Source organism: Heliangelus exortis, chromosome 3 (genome assembly GCF_036169615.1).
Source record: "Heliangelus exortis chromosome 3, bHelExo1.hap1, whole genome shotgun sequence".
Taxonomy (NCBI): Eukaryota; Metazoa; Chordata; class Aves; order Apodiformes; family Trochilidae; genus Heliangelus; species Heliangelus exortis.
The window spans coordinates 79,464,227-79,478,558 of record NC_092424.1 but is presented as its reverse complement, the minus strand read 5'-3'; the positions used below and the strand labels follow the sequence as shown (position 1 = coordinate 79,478,558).

The window sequence follows — 14,332 nt, the reverse complement described above, 5'->3', positions numbered from 1 at the left end:
TTCACCACACATGCTTACCTGAACTCAATCACTGCTTTTTGCCTAGGCACTGTAGAGAAAAGTTCACTTTTTACTCCATACTCTGAGCCATCTTTCAACACCTGCTGCAACACAGTCTAAACAACAGGGAAGAAAAAAAATGAAGGGGAAAATATGTTTCAGCAACAGAGAGCATGATCAGGAAAACTTTTTGCTGATCACACAGAAGTCTGATCTCACAGCCTTTATTCACTTTAGCAATTAGGTGGCTGGTCTGCCAAGCAAACAAGATCTCAAATGCCATTGACTTTTGAAAGCTGCATCTAATCAATTAAAAATAGACTTATGAAAAATCAAGGCTAATTTTGGTGGAAACTTAAGAGGAAGTAGGAAACCTAGATTTTGTCATGTGTTACATAACATGAAGGGGCAGGAGAGTAATCTGAGGGTAACTGGTGGGCAGGAAAGGAAACTAAGTTCAAGAATGTGGGTGGAATGGTGTGCTCATGTAAAATAAGAGTTCTCATGTAAATAGGATTCTAACAAGGACCTTCATCTCTCTTAATTCAGGCAGCACATTTTAAAATAAAGAGAGTACCTTGTAGAACTAGACCATAGTTTTGGGTGAAAAAGTAGGAGAGCTTATGAGCAGTAAATCTGATGAGAGCGTTTGCCTCAGAGCAAAGCCAAATGTTCTCACCAGGCTTTTTAAAAAGTATTTTTAATAATAAAAAAAATAAGCCACATAGCCTATCTCTGGCCTTCCTCTTCCCACAAATACACCTTATCCAGGCATGCTTTGAGGTGATTGGCCATTCTCTGAAATCCCCAGGAGTCATGACCTATATCCAAGGTTTTTGTCAAGGTGTGAACACAGAGTACACTTCCTGTGACTTAAAATATTTCTTCAATGGCTTGAACACAGTTTGGGGGAAGAGAAATCCTATGCTGACTGTATTATCATTCATACAGCAAGGAAGAGCCTTGTATGTGCCCTACATACTTGAGTTTGTCAACCAGATGCCAACACACTACAATATTATGAAAACAATTCCAGTTGTTACATTTCAATTTTGAAGTGCTTTTAAATTTATGAAATAAACACTAAGTGAAGCTAAACATATTGGACAAACTTTGAGGCCTTTAACAATTTGAACTAAAGTAGAAATCTCACCTCCCTCTGTGGAAACTTTTCTTTTTTTTCCTTTCCAAAAATCACCTTAAATTATTCTGAAGCAGATATTGAATAAATTAAAAAAAAAAAGTGCCCTTAAAAAAAAAAAAGTTAATTCTGTTCTTATGGATACACACACAAATTGACCAACTACCCAACGACCTATACTCTTTATCAGCAAAAGTCACAGGTAAATTTTATTTCCTCCTCTCTCCACTGTGACATAATACAAAATTATGTGTTGTATTATGTATATGTATTATATTATAATACATTTTTTCCAGAGAAACTCTACTAGGCCAAACATATACTATTACTTGAAGCATTACACTGACTAGAATCCCTATAGTTAAAGCACTTTGTAAAATCCTGTCCATTAATAAAGTTTACCACAGTAAACAACTCTTCCAGTGAATAGTCAGCTGCTGTGTTGATACCAAGAAGGATAATCATTAGCCAATGCAAAAATTAAAGAGGTTTATTTTTTTAGGCAAGCTTAAGTAAATCAGTGGAAGTCCTGACAGAAAGAGGGCTTCATCAGTAACAGGTAAGGCCTGATTTCATACTTCTAAATTGAGAGGTAATTAATTTTCTAAGATAACAATATAATTTTCAACGAGTTGCTAGCCCTATAGATTAAGGCACAGAACAACACAATGTAGCTTGCTCCACAAGTTAGCTGAAGTGATTTAACAATGCTTTCATCCAGTCCACAGTCTAACAGCACCAGCCATCCACTTATCTTTATGAAACTCATGCAAATAATGCAGAGAGAGTTCAACTGAGGCACTACTCTTGTAGACTGAGCAGTATCTCATATTCATTAAATTACTGGTTTCACAAATTAAGCTTTCCATTTCAGTCAAGCATTGGACTCTGAGGAATATATCTTCCCTCTCCTTTTTTCTTTTCTTGGTGAGGTATGTCGTGATAGATTTGCTGTAAAATACTTTTATTTCAGGTATCTTTTTATCATCCTTCTCTATTTTAAATGAGTCTTCACATGCAACATGAAAACTTTTGAGTTGCATACTACAGAAATACAAAAACAGATGCCAAGCCTGCCTTTTAAAGCAGAAAGAAAAGCAAAAGGAGAAGCTGTGTTTATTAGAGAATGGTAGATACATTGTTTCCTCATTAGGATAAACTTTTGTGAGCCTCATTCTAAATTCTAGGCGTGCTCAACAAATCAGCAAGACCCTTCTTGAGAAGAGCTTACAAAAGACAGTTTTACATAGAAAAGACATTTCCAAGACAACAGTATTTTCATATATGAAAATATATTCAGAATATATATTTTTATATTCAGAAATTTATTTTTACCTTAACGCACCTCAGGTATAGAACTTACCTTTGCTAATAATTCCCTGTTTATTGTAAAGTTCACTGTGCCTGGACCAGCACTGATTTCACTCACTACTGCATCACATTTTAGCTATAAGAACAAAACAAAACAGAGATTCTGTATGAGAAGAGCTAAATTGGGAAACTGTCATTCCATCCATTATAAATATTAATTAAACAGGGAGTCTCCATCTTCTTTGTGGCTCTCCTGTAAGTACTGGAACATTGTAATAAAGTCTCCCCTAACCCTTTTCAAGGCTGAACAAACCCAGTTTTCTCAACCTCATGTTGTTTCAGAATTTTTGGCTGTATGTCTGTGCACCATTACTACTTCTTTCACCTCGGAGTGTTAACCTGTTACAAGAACACATCCAACAGAGATCTCTTTAACATTTCAGCAGTGAAGAATGAAATGGGGAACTTCAGCTTCTCAGTAGTATCACAACTGGTATGATTTGTCCTTTTTTTAACTCCTGACCATACAGAAACCCAACTGATTCCTTCTCAATCTTGCTCTTTCTGATGCAGATGAAGAATCTTGTTTGCACTTTCATTATGTGATGTAGCTCCATTTTGCAACTAACTTCGTGACAACTTCCTAGTTTATCCTAGTTATGCTTCCATGGGCACCATCAACATACTTTTAGACATACTTTGTTAAGGATTTTTTTCATCTCAAATGATCCCTCAAACCTTAGCATCATCCTTCTGATCCCACTTTTGCTGAACTTCATGCATACCAAGTTCTCCAAATTTTTATTTACCCCCCTTCCTTCAAGGTTTGTGTCACTTCTGTAGACCCTTTTTTGCATGGTGCTTCTTTTTTATGCTGTAGTTAATCTTAACACCTCAGCTGCTACCATTTTCCAGACTAACCTTACAAAGCTGTTGCTCTAAAAATCCTCAATTTCAAGCACTTAAGGATTTGAAAATCTGGCCTGTCTGACCCAGAAGTTAACTTTCTCCACTGCATACCCAATCTTTTCCTCAAGTTTTAGGCAACAGTACAGACTATGCATACACTTTATGTACCCTCCTAACTTCTGAAATATTATTCATTTGCAAACTATCTTAAAAGCAATAATTTCACAAGAACCTTACCTAAAGCTGCTTCTCCAGTTCCCTCTGAAGATTCTGCATACAGTGACACCAAATGCAGTCATTAAACTACACTGACTCAAAGAGATGCATGGCAAAGAACACCATTTCTTGTTGCACCTCATGTTATTTCATCAAATATGCAAGATTAATGCATTAACATACCCTTTCAGCTAGCTTTTGAGCTTGGAGCTGAAGATTTTCTGTTAAGCAGTTACTGGAACCATCTTCTGCAATGGAAGCAATGGAAAGCTGGAAATCAGCAACGTGTCTGGAAAAAAAGAATAGATGAAAATCAGAAAAAAACCCAACCCTGTTGAAATTATGAGATTTGGCAGATCCAAACTGACTCTGCATATGACAATTGGCAAACAGAAGCCTGTCAGATACCCTAAAGTTCAATATGTTTAGAAAGCTGCAATACAATGCCAAATATTACCTTTGTTCTTATACAATCACAAAGTAGACAGGTGAGGACATAATTTCAGAATAAAGAATTATATGCATGAATAAATGTAATTTACTTGCCAACATCATTACACCTCTGAAGGAAGAGACTGAAAAAAAATCCAGAACTTTACATTGATTCCAAGTAGTTCACATTCAGCTCATTAATGCTGAAAAATTTGCCATTCAACCCCTGCCTATAAATTGTACCACTTTTTAAGTAATTATGTTTGTTTTGAGCTTGCTTGAAAATATACAGTGATTTAATTAATTTAGGTTTGGTTTTTTCTGGTTTTCTTTTCCCCTAAAGTCCTGATAAGCTCTTGCTACAATAGGCACAACAGAAACCAATATAATATGGCATTTTAAGACAAAATGTAAATAGTACCGTTTTTTGGAGACAGGAACTGCAGATATGGCCTTTATTAAATTTTCTGGTGGCAGATCCAAAACCTTTGAAAGCTAAATTTGAAATAAAGCACAGAGTGGCATAAGGAAATATTAACTGTTGTAAGCATTAAAAATAATTTTAGAAAAAGCAACACAACCCCATGAGATGTTAAAGGAGCCCTAGGAAACACAAGACAAAACAGAAAACGTGGTGGGGTTTTTTGTTGTTGGGATATTTTGGGGGATTTTTTCTAATCCACGAAAGGACACCCCCCCAACCTCTGGCACATCCTTCTCGATTTATCCACTCACTACATTTCACTTATCCCCTTACCTAGCAAGGGGGGGGACAAGGAGGACCATACCCTCTCTAATTAAAGCTCCCAAAGGCTGGATTCTCTCCAAGAGGAAGAGTCTTCTCATTAACTTCTTACTAATTTAAAGCCTCTGAGGAACGGAGGGAGGGGGGGGGGGGGGGGCGTGCAGACGCCTGGAGCGGGGCAGGAGGTGTGAGGGAAGGTAAAGAGGAGGCCAGCTGGGAGCCTGCCCCTGGGAGACCTCCTTCCCAAGGCCGGGATGGGGAGGTGAGGGAAAGGCAGCGGAGGGGAAGGGAGGGATCATAGAATCATAGAATCGGCTGGGTTGGAAGGGACCTCAGAGATCATCAAGTCCAACCCTTGATCCACTACCACTGCAGTTACCAGACCATGGCACTGAGTGCCACATCCAGTCTCTTTTTAAATATCTCCAGGGATGGAGAATCCACCACTTCCCTGGGCAGCCCATTCCAATGTCTGATCACCCTCTTGGTAAAGAAATTCTTTCTAATATCCAACCTAAACCTCCCCTGGCACAACTTGAGACCGTGCCCTCTTGTCTTGCTGAGAGTTGCCTGGGAAAAGAGGCCAACCCCCACCTGGCTACACCCTCCTTTCAGGGAGTTGTAGAGAGTGATGAGGTCTCCTCTGAGCCTCCTCGATGTTAGGACACCCCCGGAGCCCCCCGGCAGAGCGCTGCGGGTCAGGGGAAGCCCCCGCCGAGCCGCTGGGCAACGGGTCGGGCCCACTTGAAGACGGTCGGAGGGGAGGATGGTGGTGTCCAGGGAAGGGCAAAAGCGAGAAGTCTCGGTTAATGGCGAGCCCTTCCCCCGGGCAAGCGTACCTGAGAAGCGATGCTCCTCCGAAAGGAACACGCTGCCATGCTGTGACACCACTCGGAAGGTCGCGACCGCCCCTTCCTTCTCCCCCTCCCCGCCTTCCTCCTCCTTTCCGCCCGCCCAGGGGCGGGATGGATCGTACCATTCTCAGGACGGGGGCGTGAGGAGGAATAGTCCATCGGTCCGGGAGGTGTGTGCAGAAGCGAGGGGGGTCCAGTGCAGCCCACGCGTCCGGCCGGAACGTGGCACGGACGAACCCGGAGCCGGTGTGCGTTTCCCGGTGTGCCTCTGACGGAGAAGCTGAGAGCCGGGCGGCGTTCCCAGCGTGCGGTTCCTGCGTGGTCCGACCCCCCAGTTCAGTTCGGTTGTCGGCGGTTGTGGGCAGCTTCTCCGGTACCGCTGGGTCCTGGGGCACCAGAGGGGCGACATGAGCACGTGCTCCGTCTCCAAGGTGAGGGGGGTGAGGGGGCTGCCCCCCAACATCCGCTCCGGAGCAGGGCTGGGGGCGTGGGGGGACGGGGACGGCTGCCGGGTTTCGTTCCCGCCCTGGTGAGGCGGCTCGGGGCCTGGTACAGCGGCGGGAGGAGGGGTGAGGTTCGACGGGTGAGCCCACAGGTTGTTCCCCCCGCCTCGGGCGGGTCCGGGGCTTTGTCCTGAACCTGGGCGGCTCCTTTGGACTGGGCCGCGGGTAGAGAGCATCGCGGTTGTGGAGGTGCTGAAAGAACCGGCCCGCAGAGTCGCCTTCTCTCCCTGACGAGTCCAGCGTCTGTTCCCCTTCAGAGGATCAGGACCTGGAAGACCCATCTATTTCCAGCCCCCCTGCATGGGCAGGGACACCTCCCACCAGACCAGGTTGCTCCAGGCCCCATTCAACCTGGCCTTGAACGCTTCCAGGGAGGGGAGCATCCACAACTTCCCTGGGTAGCCTTTTCCAGTGTCTCACCATCCTCACAGAAAACAATTTCCACCTGGTATCTAAATCTACCCTGTTTTGGCTTGCAACTGTTACCCTTCATCCTGTCACTGCACGCCCCTGTAAAAAGTCCCTCCCCAGTCTTACTGTAGATCCCTTCAGGTACTGGAAGCCTGCTGTGAATTTTCCTCGGAGACTTCTCTTACCCAGGCTGGACAACCCCAACTATCTGAGCCTGTCTCCATAGGAGAGGTGCTCTGGCCCACTCATCACCTTCATGACCCTCCTCTGGACTTGCTCTACCAGGTCCATGTCCTTCTTTTATTGGGGACCCCTCTGCTGTTTTCCTCGCAGAATCACCTTGGCTGAAAAAGACCTTCAAGATCATTGAGTCCCCTGTGTCCAGCCTCCCAGGTGCCCTATCCTGCTGTCTGCCTTGCTGTCAGGCTTTGGTGGCTCCTCACCTGTTCCCTGAGCCCGCTGGGTCACGCTTTACCCAAGGCACTTTTACTTCCCTGAACAGTCTGCCCCCCTGTCTTGCTCCTCTATCCTGTTGGCACATGAAAAGTGCCTGTGCCTGAAGTAAACTTCACCTAGAACCAAGCAGTAGTGTTGTAGCTGTGTTGTAATTTGTCACTTCCAGCTAAATCTGTTGGTATTGCTTGCTTACACTTTGAAACATTCATTGCATCTTCCCCCAAAACTAGTTGAATGGAAAAATAAAAATAAAGGTGCAGTCACTCACACAAAATGTTAATTATCTATTATCACCTTGATATTTCTGAGCTGAAAGCTTTGATCTGGCCTGTAGTCAGGGTTGCCAGTAGGAACAGTGCATTCATCAGAGTCTTAATAAGCTGTAAGACTTAAAATATTGTATTGAAATGGTTAACTTGTTTTCTGGCTTGAGCACATAGTGAATGATAACAGGGATTCACAGCAAGAAGGAATGTGCTTTATCATTGGAAGACTCCTCTCCCTTATATTGTTTTCCAGTGAACTGTGATGTGCAGCTGGTTCCTTCAGTGTGGAAGTCACTGTGCAAGTTATTACTCCTAGGAGTAAAGGGAAGTACTTCCAAACAAAGTGAAAACTTATTCCAAAACAAGTGGATTTCCATTTCAGAAGTGGCTGTTGCCATTAAGTAGTTAGGTAGAGAAAGGTGTGTGCCCCCCCTTGCCTTCTGTGTCTTCACAAAATATTTCTTTGCCATTTTGAGTTCTGGTCTCTGCTATGTTCAGTGGTGTAAGGTAATCTAATGGTTGTAAAGCATAAAGTAATGTTTATGTTTCATTTGACTTAAACATACATTGTTTCTTCTTTTATGTATATGATTTATAGTTATTTTGGATTGTTCAAGTTGAACTTTTGTGAATTACTAATAATATTAATTGCATTATTCTGGGTCGCTTTTTTACGCATCTCAGCTTCTTGCTTTTTTTTTCTTTCTTTCTTTTGTTTTTAACTGAAGCTGTGCTGAGAAAATTCCGTTGGTGGGTCCTCAGGGTATTGTTTCCTCTTAATTCTAAAGGTGCTGGAGAAAGATTGTAAGAGTTTTAAAGAATCTGCTGCTGTTCTAGTTGATGGTTGAACTGAAGAACATTATGGAAAGGTGAAAAAGTTCCTCCCAAATTGGCTGGGGTCCTTCTTCCATTAGTTTTCCAACTTGAAACAGGAATATAAAAGGACAATGTACAAATTGATATCAAGATGCTGGCAGTTCAGTTCAGTTTGTTGAATCAATGGAGCACTGAAATTAAAGGAGAATTAAGTGTCCTCAGGAGCCAATCAGATTGACACTTGTGTTGAAGTTTGTATTTTTTATTGCTGTTCTCTAGGGCTGCTTTGTTTTTAAACCAAGTGCCAAGAGGAGAAGGTTGTCTCAGAAAAAAGGTTAGTGCATTTTGATGTATGTTGCTATGTTTGGGTTAATCCTGGGAGGTTCACTACATCTCATTTAATTTTGTCATAGCTGTTTGAGGATTTCTGTTGCTCCTTGATGTAAGTATTGCTGAAAACACATTTCTTCAGAGGAACACCAGTAAATTGATGGGTGGTATAAATGTCTTTTTTGTCTTCAGCAATCAAGATTGCATAGCTATATGTATATATATATATATATATATATATATCTTTGCAGGTGTTTGTTTGTTTTTTTGCAGGAGAACTCCTTTCCATGCTACCATAAGTTGTTTGCTGACTGACAGGTTATTTGTCTATTTGAATGAGCCACTTTTAAACTAGGCCTCAGAAATTATATACCACTCTCAAGTCTCATCATATTCTCAGTAGTTTGCCTAAGTTTCTTGTGGGAAAGAAGAAGGAAAATAAGATTCCATGTCTTCTGTCTGCTAGTGTTTGTTTTATATATTTTCATATCTCCAGCCTGCATGTTGTATATGAAGGTCTCTTGTCATTTGACAAAGCCTGAACAGGACTGGCTCTTGTTGGAGCCACAAGTAATGATGCTTAAATAGTTACTGTTTGAGACTCAATTGGGAAACTTAATGTCCTTATTTCCAGGTGAGATCTTTTTGGGCAGCAAAAAAGATGTGACAATTTGTAATAAAAAAATTGGAGGGGAAAATAATAAGGCTGGATTTTTATCGAAGTTGCCACAACCTCATTCATTACCAGAGGGACTTACTGTAACACCTGCTTTAAAATTAATTCCAAATGATTTTTCTTCTGTGAGAGCTGGCACATCCGTAGCTCAGGGAAAGAGGCAGGGAAATAGAGTCCAGTCTGTCATTCTTAGTCACTGCAAGATAAATGAACACCCAAGACCTATGCCCTTAAACCACATTGAAATTTTCCCCCTTACTAGGTGTTTTGGTCTTGGGAGATAAGTAATGCTTCAATAAATCCTACAAAGTATTCTAGTTAACAAGTGCTTTGGGAAAGAAAACCAAATTTGAATAAAAGAGAAGCAGTGGTGTGCTGGTTTGGTTGCTTAGGTTGGTGTTCTAAATAAGCAGTTCTTTGTGCATCTTCCCTGTTTGAAAGCCCTAACTTGCCAAGTGTGAAATTTCAGTTGTGAAGCTTCACAGCATTGGTGGTTGATAATACTGTTGCAGCCCACAAAAGGCCTTCTGTGCACATTAGCACCTATATTTTGAGTTTTGGTACTAAAAAAAGAAAATTATTTTTATGGTATTATAAAAGAAAATTATGTTACCAGTAATGTGATAGCTGTAATCAAATTGTGTTATGTATTTTAAGTGATTTTTCTTAGGGATGCAAATGAGGTGTTAGTTTAGGGAAGGTGATGAAGATAAAGGATGAGGGATGCCTTTTGTTGATCATTTAGAGATGTTTTGAGGGGGTTTTATGCTTCTGGAGGTGAAATGTCCTCATCAGCTGGTTCTTTTCCAGAGATCAGGCTCCTGCTGATGCTCCACTGAATGGCCATGAAATGAACATTGACAGATAGCAAATTAATTTTTTTTATGTGCATGTTTAGTAAAAATCAATTGTTATGTATAATGTTGCCTTGTAGCAATAGTGAACAGGCTGTTTCCTTAGCCTTCAGTCTTTGTGCTCTCCTGGTGGTGTTAATGAAACATTGAAGCTACAGCAGAGGTGCTAAATATATGCTGGGAGTAGAAGGATGGCTCCAAGCTTTTTGTTTGTTTGTTTTTTTAAGACAAATGTAGACTGTGTCAATATAGGAGAAAAAAAGAGAGAACAATCTCACGTAGTTGTACTAGTTCCTTTTCAGTCTCCCATTTTAGTTCCAGAAATCTCCTTGTCCATGCTGTCTGGCAGAGAGTTTCTGTATTCATCTGTGAGGCAGGGCAACACCTGGAAAGCCAAATGCATTCAGAAAATGAGCCAAGGCACTGTTTTACCAAAAAGGATTTGGTTGTCCTTTTCTTTTTCATAAAAAGCATGTATAGAAGCAAGAGGAAATTGAGAGGTGAGCCAGAAATGTAGGTCTGGTTTGCACTTAGAAGTATGTATTGCATGTAATCTGACTGTGCTTTCCTAGTATATCATATTATTTTGAAGAAATTGTCATCTTCATCTTACCTGGGGAACAGAAATTATTTTCATGTAAGCCTTTATGGTTCATATCTGACTGTAACAGTGAAGGAGGATTGAGTAGTAGCTAAAAGAGACTGGAAAAACTTTCTGAAGCAAGGGAGAGATTATATTTTTACCTTATTTTCTTTTGTTTTAATAATAAAGACTATTTGCTCTTAGCCTTCAGCTCATCTGGGACTTGAGATAGAAGCCAGTTCTCTACCTTTTACCTGCATACTTGGGTAATAGATCCTGCTTGTTCCCTCATTTATTCTACCAGATGCCAGCAATTCATTAGTTGGTGAAGAGAAAACTCATCTCCCTCAGATATATATCTATATTAAGATGTTTGTGTTTCAGTTGGGTTCTTTCTCAACAAAAATGTTTTGTTTTACTAACACGTTGTTGTGCTTGCATCTGTTTTCTCTCTTCCTAGAAAAGGGATTAGGAGAAAGTATTGGTGATTCAGAGGATACTGAGTTGCGATTTGTTACTTGTCAGTCTTTATGGGCACAGATCAAAGCGAAAACAGAGGTGAGTCTTGCACCCAATACTAAAGCAGTGTTTTGAATTCTGCTTGTTTCTTTGTTTCTGGAGGTCTTTTTCGCACCTTTATAAGGCCAATTAATTAAAAGAGTAAAAAAGCCAGAAATACTGACTAAGGCTGAACTCCCTGTCTATACTACTATAAAATAGTAGTAATAAATCCATCAGTTACACATTACTTCCAACCACACAACTACATGCTTTTGATGCTTTGAGCTGCTGCTTCAAGCTTCTCACTAATTGTTCTTTGTAATAATTTCCTGGCATGCTGCTGTTTTCTACCTTCAATTCGGTTGTGTACTTGCCAGGCCCCTAAGGATTTTAGGCTGCTCTTGACCTCAGTGTTACAGAGTTCATAGCAGCCTGGTGGATTTATGTGAATACAACTGCATGGATGTCAAATACAGCTGCAAGCACAGTCTGTTGTCTGAGTACAGATAACAGATTTGTTAGGTGAGGATCAGACTTAATTTCATATTAATATTGGCTTCCTAATTGTTGTGTGTTTGGTGGCATGCTGCTATTGTGTCCCTATAGCCTTGGCTATAGGGGTTTAGGCTTGGATTTTAGTATAATAATCATTTTCATACAGCTTTGAGGTATCTCTCACATTTTTTCTACACCATTTTTTGAGTCACCATTCTTCTATCCCAATGTTGGCAAACTTGGAGGTTATAATTATTCTTACATATAAAATTGTGTGATAATTGAGGCTGGAGGGGACTTTAGAATGTCTGTAGACTGAATTCCTACTCAGAGCAGCATTATCTGTGGTGTCTGCTTTATCCAGTCAGGGTTTTATTTCTTACATACTTTGAAACCCTGGTGTAGTAAACCTGATCAGTGGCAGAATACCTGGAAAGTGTGTGGCTTGCTGGTTTGCACTTCTGTTCTAGGGGTTCTGGTAGTGTTGCTAAGGAAGCTTAGCAGAATGTTCTCCAAAGTTTTTGTCAGGATACTGCTATCTGATGATTTGTTGGCAGGCCCTGTGCTCCTGCTGGTGTTTTCCCAGTTCTCTGGTATCTGCTTGAGGTGTGTTGAAGAGTAAAGAGGATTTGACCTCCAAGTATTTAGTTGCAGAGCACTCTTGGCTTTTTATGGCCATCATAAAATGCTGTAATTGTGGCAGCATCATGTGTTGCCTGGCAATTACATTCTTTAAAGATTTTAATGGCATGAGAAGCTGGCAGGAGTATTGCAGGAGCTGTCCTTCATTTTTGGAAGGTGAATTTTGGACCTTTTTTGTTTCAGTATTGCAGGGTAACCCAGTTTTGACTCCTGCTCTCAGCAGTAGGCTTGCAAATGTTCTTTTTATGATACATCTCATCAGGGGCTTTAAGAAACATTCCCTTCCTGTAAAGTGAGGAATTCCAGTTGTGGTACCAGGATCCAGGTTAGAAAAAAAAAAAAAGCTGACATGTGGAGTTGTAATAAGCTAATTTCAGCTCTGATGTGTGGATAATGGTTTTCAGACCTCTCAACAGATGATCATGACCAAACCTATTGTAGGAGGGACTGAACTTCCAGGTTAAATAACTTTTCCAGAGTGAGTGGTGTCATGCAAGTAAATGAGTTGGTTACTTGAGGCACAGAGCCTTGTGTGCTTTCTGGAACACTACCAAATAGTGCAAGTAACAAATTAATTTTGACAAGAAAAGACTGATGGATTTTTGAGAAAGCTAAGTAAATGTGTAGTGCTATGGCAGACTGGATTCCATCTTCACAAGTGTGCATTGGAAGAAATAATTCATACTGTAACCATGCAAAGTCAGGATCTAGGTTCTTCTTAAAGCAGCTTAGTGAAAACACACATAGTAATGATCAGAAGCTCTGGGCTCTGAAGCAGAAGTTTGGAGGATTGTTATAGAATGGATGGTAGTAGAGGAGCTGTTATAAAGTTGATGGTGTAAACTCTTCTTTTTAAAATTCCATATTACAGTTTCTTCTGAGTTGCCATAGAATTTATTGAGTGAGAACTCAGACTTGCACAATAAACATCAGCAAGGCTAGAAGAATATTTTTTAATAACTATAAAATGAAAAAAACTTGCTATGTGTACAGTTTTGTCAGTTTTTCAGGAGAGCAACAGGAACACTCTGGTATAATGAAACAGAGCTCAGTTTTTTGAGCAGACCTCATGTGCAGTCTTATGGAGATGTGAGCTTAACTCCTTTGATAGCCTTCTCAGCAGTGCTGCTGGAGATGGCTTTTGCCACTTGTGTTAAAATCAAATTCTTTTCTGTGTGTGTCACTTCTTGTGGCTAAGAAATCTTGGTTTTACTGGGAGCAGGGGTTTATTCTTGTTTTGAACATTTATGGCCTAAACTATATATTGATAATCTGAACTTCAGAGTGCTCTTTTTTCTGTTCTAGCAGAAAACATAGCTTGAATTAGAGACAGATTTTCAAAGGCACATACATAATGATGTAAAATAAATATTGTTGCCACTATATAGCTCTCTTTAAGATTTTTATCTCTCCCTGCTTTCTCTCACCTTTTCAAATATTCTTGCACATACATATTTTTGTGTGAAAATCATCCTGAAATGCAAAAGGCAGTGTAGAAAAGATGGCAGTCACCAGGTTTAGTATTTTTCCCTATAAAACGTACATATTGCTTTCCCTTACTGTTTTTTTTCCCCCCTGAATTAGATTTGGAGGAGCATAATGTTTGTTCTCATATAGATTTTTCAGAAAAACGTTTACAGGTGTTTTATAAGAGTTTTCATTAAATTCTTCCAGAAACTATATTGTTTTATTCCTCCATTGTCACTTACACTCTGTCAGCATGGGTGTTTTTAATCTTTAACTATGTTGTCACACCACAAGCTTTAAACTCACTTGCTTTCCAAATTATCACTGGGGCATTTGACCAGAAGTTGAAAGATGGGAAATGCCTGTGTTTGATACCTAGTGAATAAATTGACATGTTTATAGTTCACAGGAAGGCTTAGCACCACTTTAAAATTTACCCTCGAGCTATAAGGATTTAAAATTATGAAGGAAAATGTGTAGGAAAAAAGATATTCTGTTTTTTTCCACATTTTTATAAATAAAATCTCTCTGTGTTCATTTACAGCAAATACAGGAGGACTTGAATAAGCAGTTATTTGATAATCTAGTAAATTTTCTGAAGCTATCTCATTCTGAGTTTCAAGAGAAGACAGCAGAATGGACTTATCGGATGAAGTCCAGAGAAATACCTACTGCAGCTCTTATTTTAGGTAATATTTAAAATATCTATTTTGTTACATACCTG

General features: G+C 40.4%; 2 protein-coding genes across 9 annotated transcripts in view; one reads left to right on the top strand and one right to left on the bottom strand.

The window, feature by feature from the left end:
• RARS2 (arginyl-tRNA synthetase 2, mitochondrial) overlaps nt 1–5,775 on the bottom strand; it is a 34,622-nt gene extending 28,847 nt beyond the window's left edge. For 4 of the 7 annotated variants that reach the window (XR_011725349.1, XR_011725348.1, XR_011725350.1 and 1 more), the window contains exons 1-5: nt 5,594–5,774; nt 4,431–4,504; nt 3,761–3,866; nt 2,505–2,588; nt 19–116 (exon numbers count right to left, since the gene is read on the bottom strand). Coding sequence is in view for 4 of the 7 variants with exons in the window: in XM_071741398.1 (XP_071597499.1) it covers nt 19–116; nt 2,505–2,588; nt 3,761–3,866; nt 4,431–4,504; nt 5,594–5,767 (536 nt within the window). In the remaining 3 variants the exon portion in view is untranslated. Of the gene's footprint in view, nt 1–18; nt 117–2,504; nt 2,589–3,760; nt 3,867–4,430; nt 4,505–5,593 lie in introns of all 7 variants that reach the window. The other 3 variants (XM_071741399.1, XM_071741395.1, XM_071741396.1) reach the window with 3 other exon arrangements.
• Nucleotides 5,776–5,867: 92 nt separating this feature from the next.
• Nucleotides 5,868–14,332, top strand: part of ORC3 (origin recognition complex subunit 3) — a 36,403-nt gene continuing 27,938 nt past the window's right edge. Inside the window, exons 1-4 of one of the 2 annotated variants that reach the window (XM_071741394.1) lie at nt 5,868–6,039; nt 8,340–8,394; nt 10,964–11,061; nt 14,153–14,297. In XM_071741394.1, coding sequence (XP_071597495.1) covers nt 6,016–6,039; nt 8,340–8,394; nt 10,964–11,061; nt 14,153–14,297 — 322 coding nt within the window. In that variant the 5' untranslated portion in view covers nt 5,868–6,015. The remainder of the gene's footprint in view (nt 6,040–8,339; nt 8,395–10,963; nt 11,062–14,152; nt 14,298–14,332) is intronic. The other variant, XM_071741393.1, reaches the window with a different exon arrangement.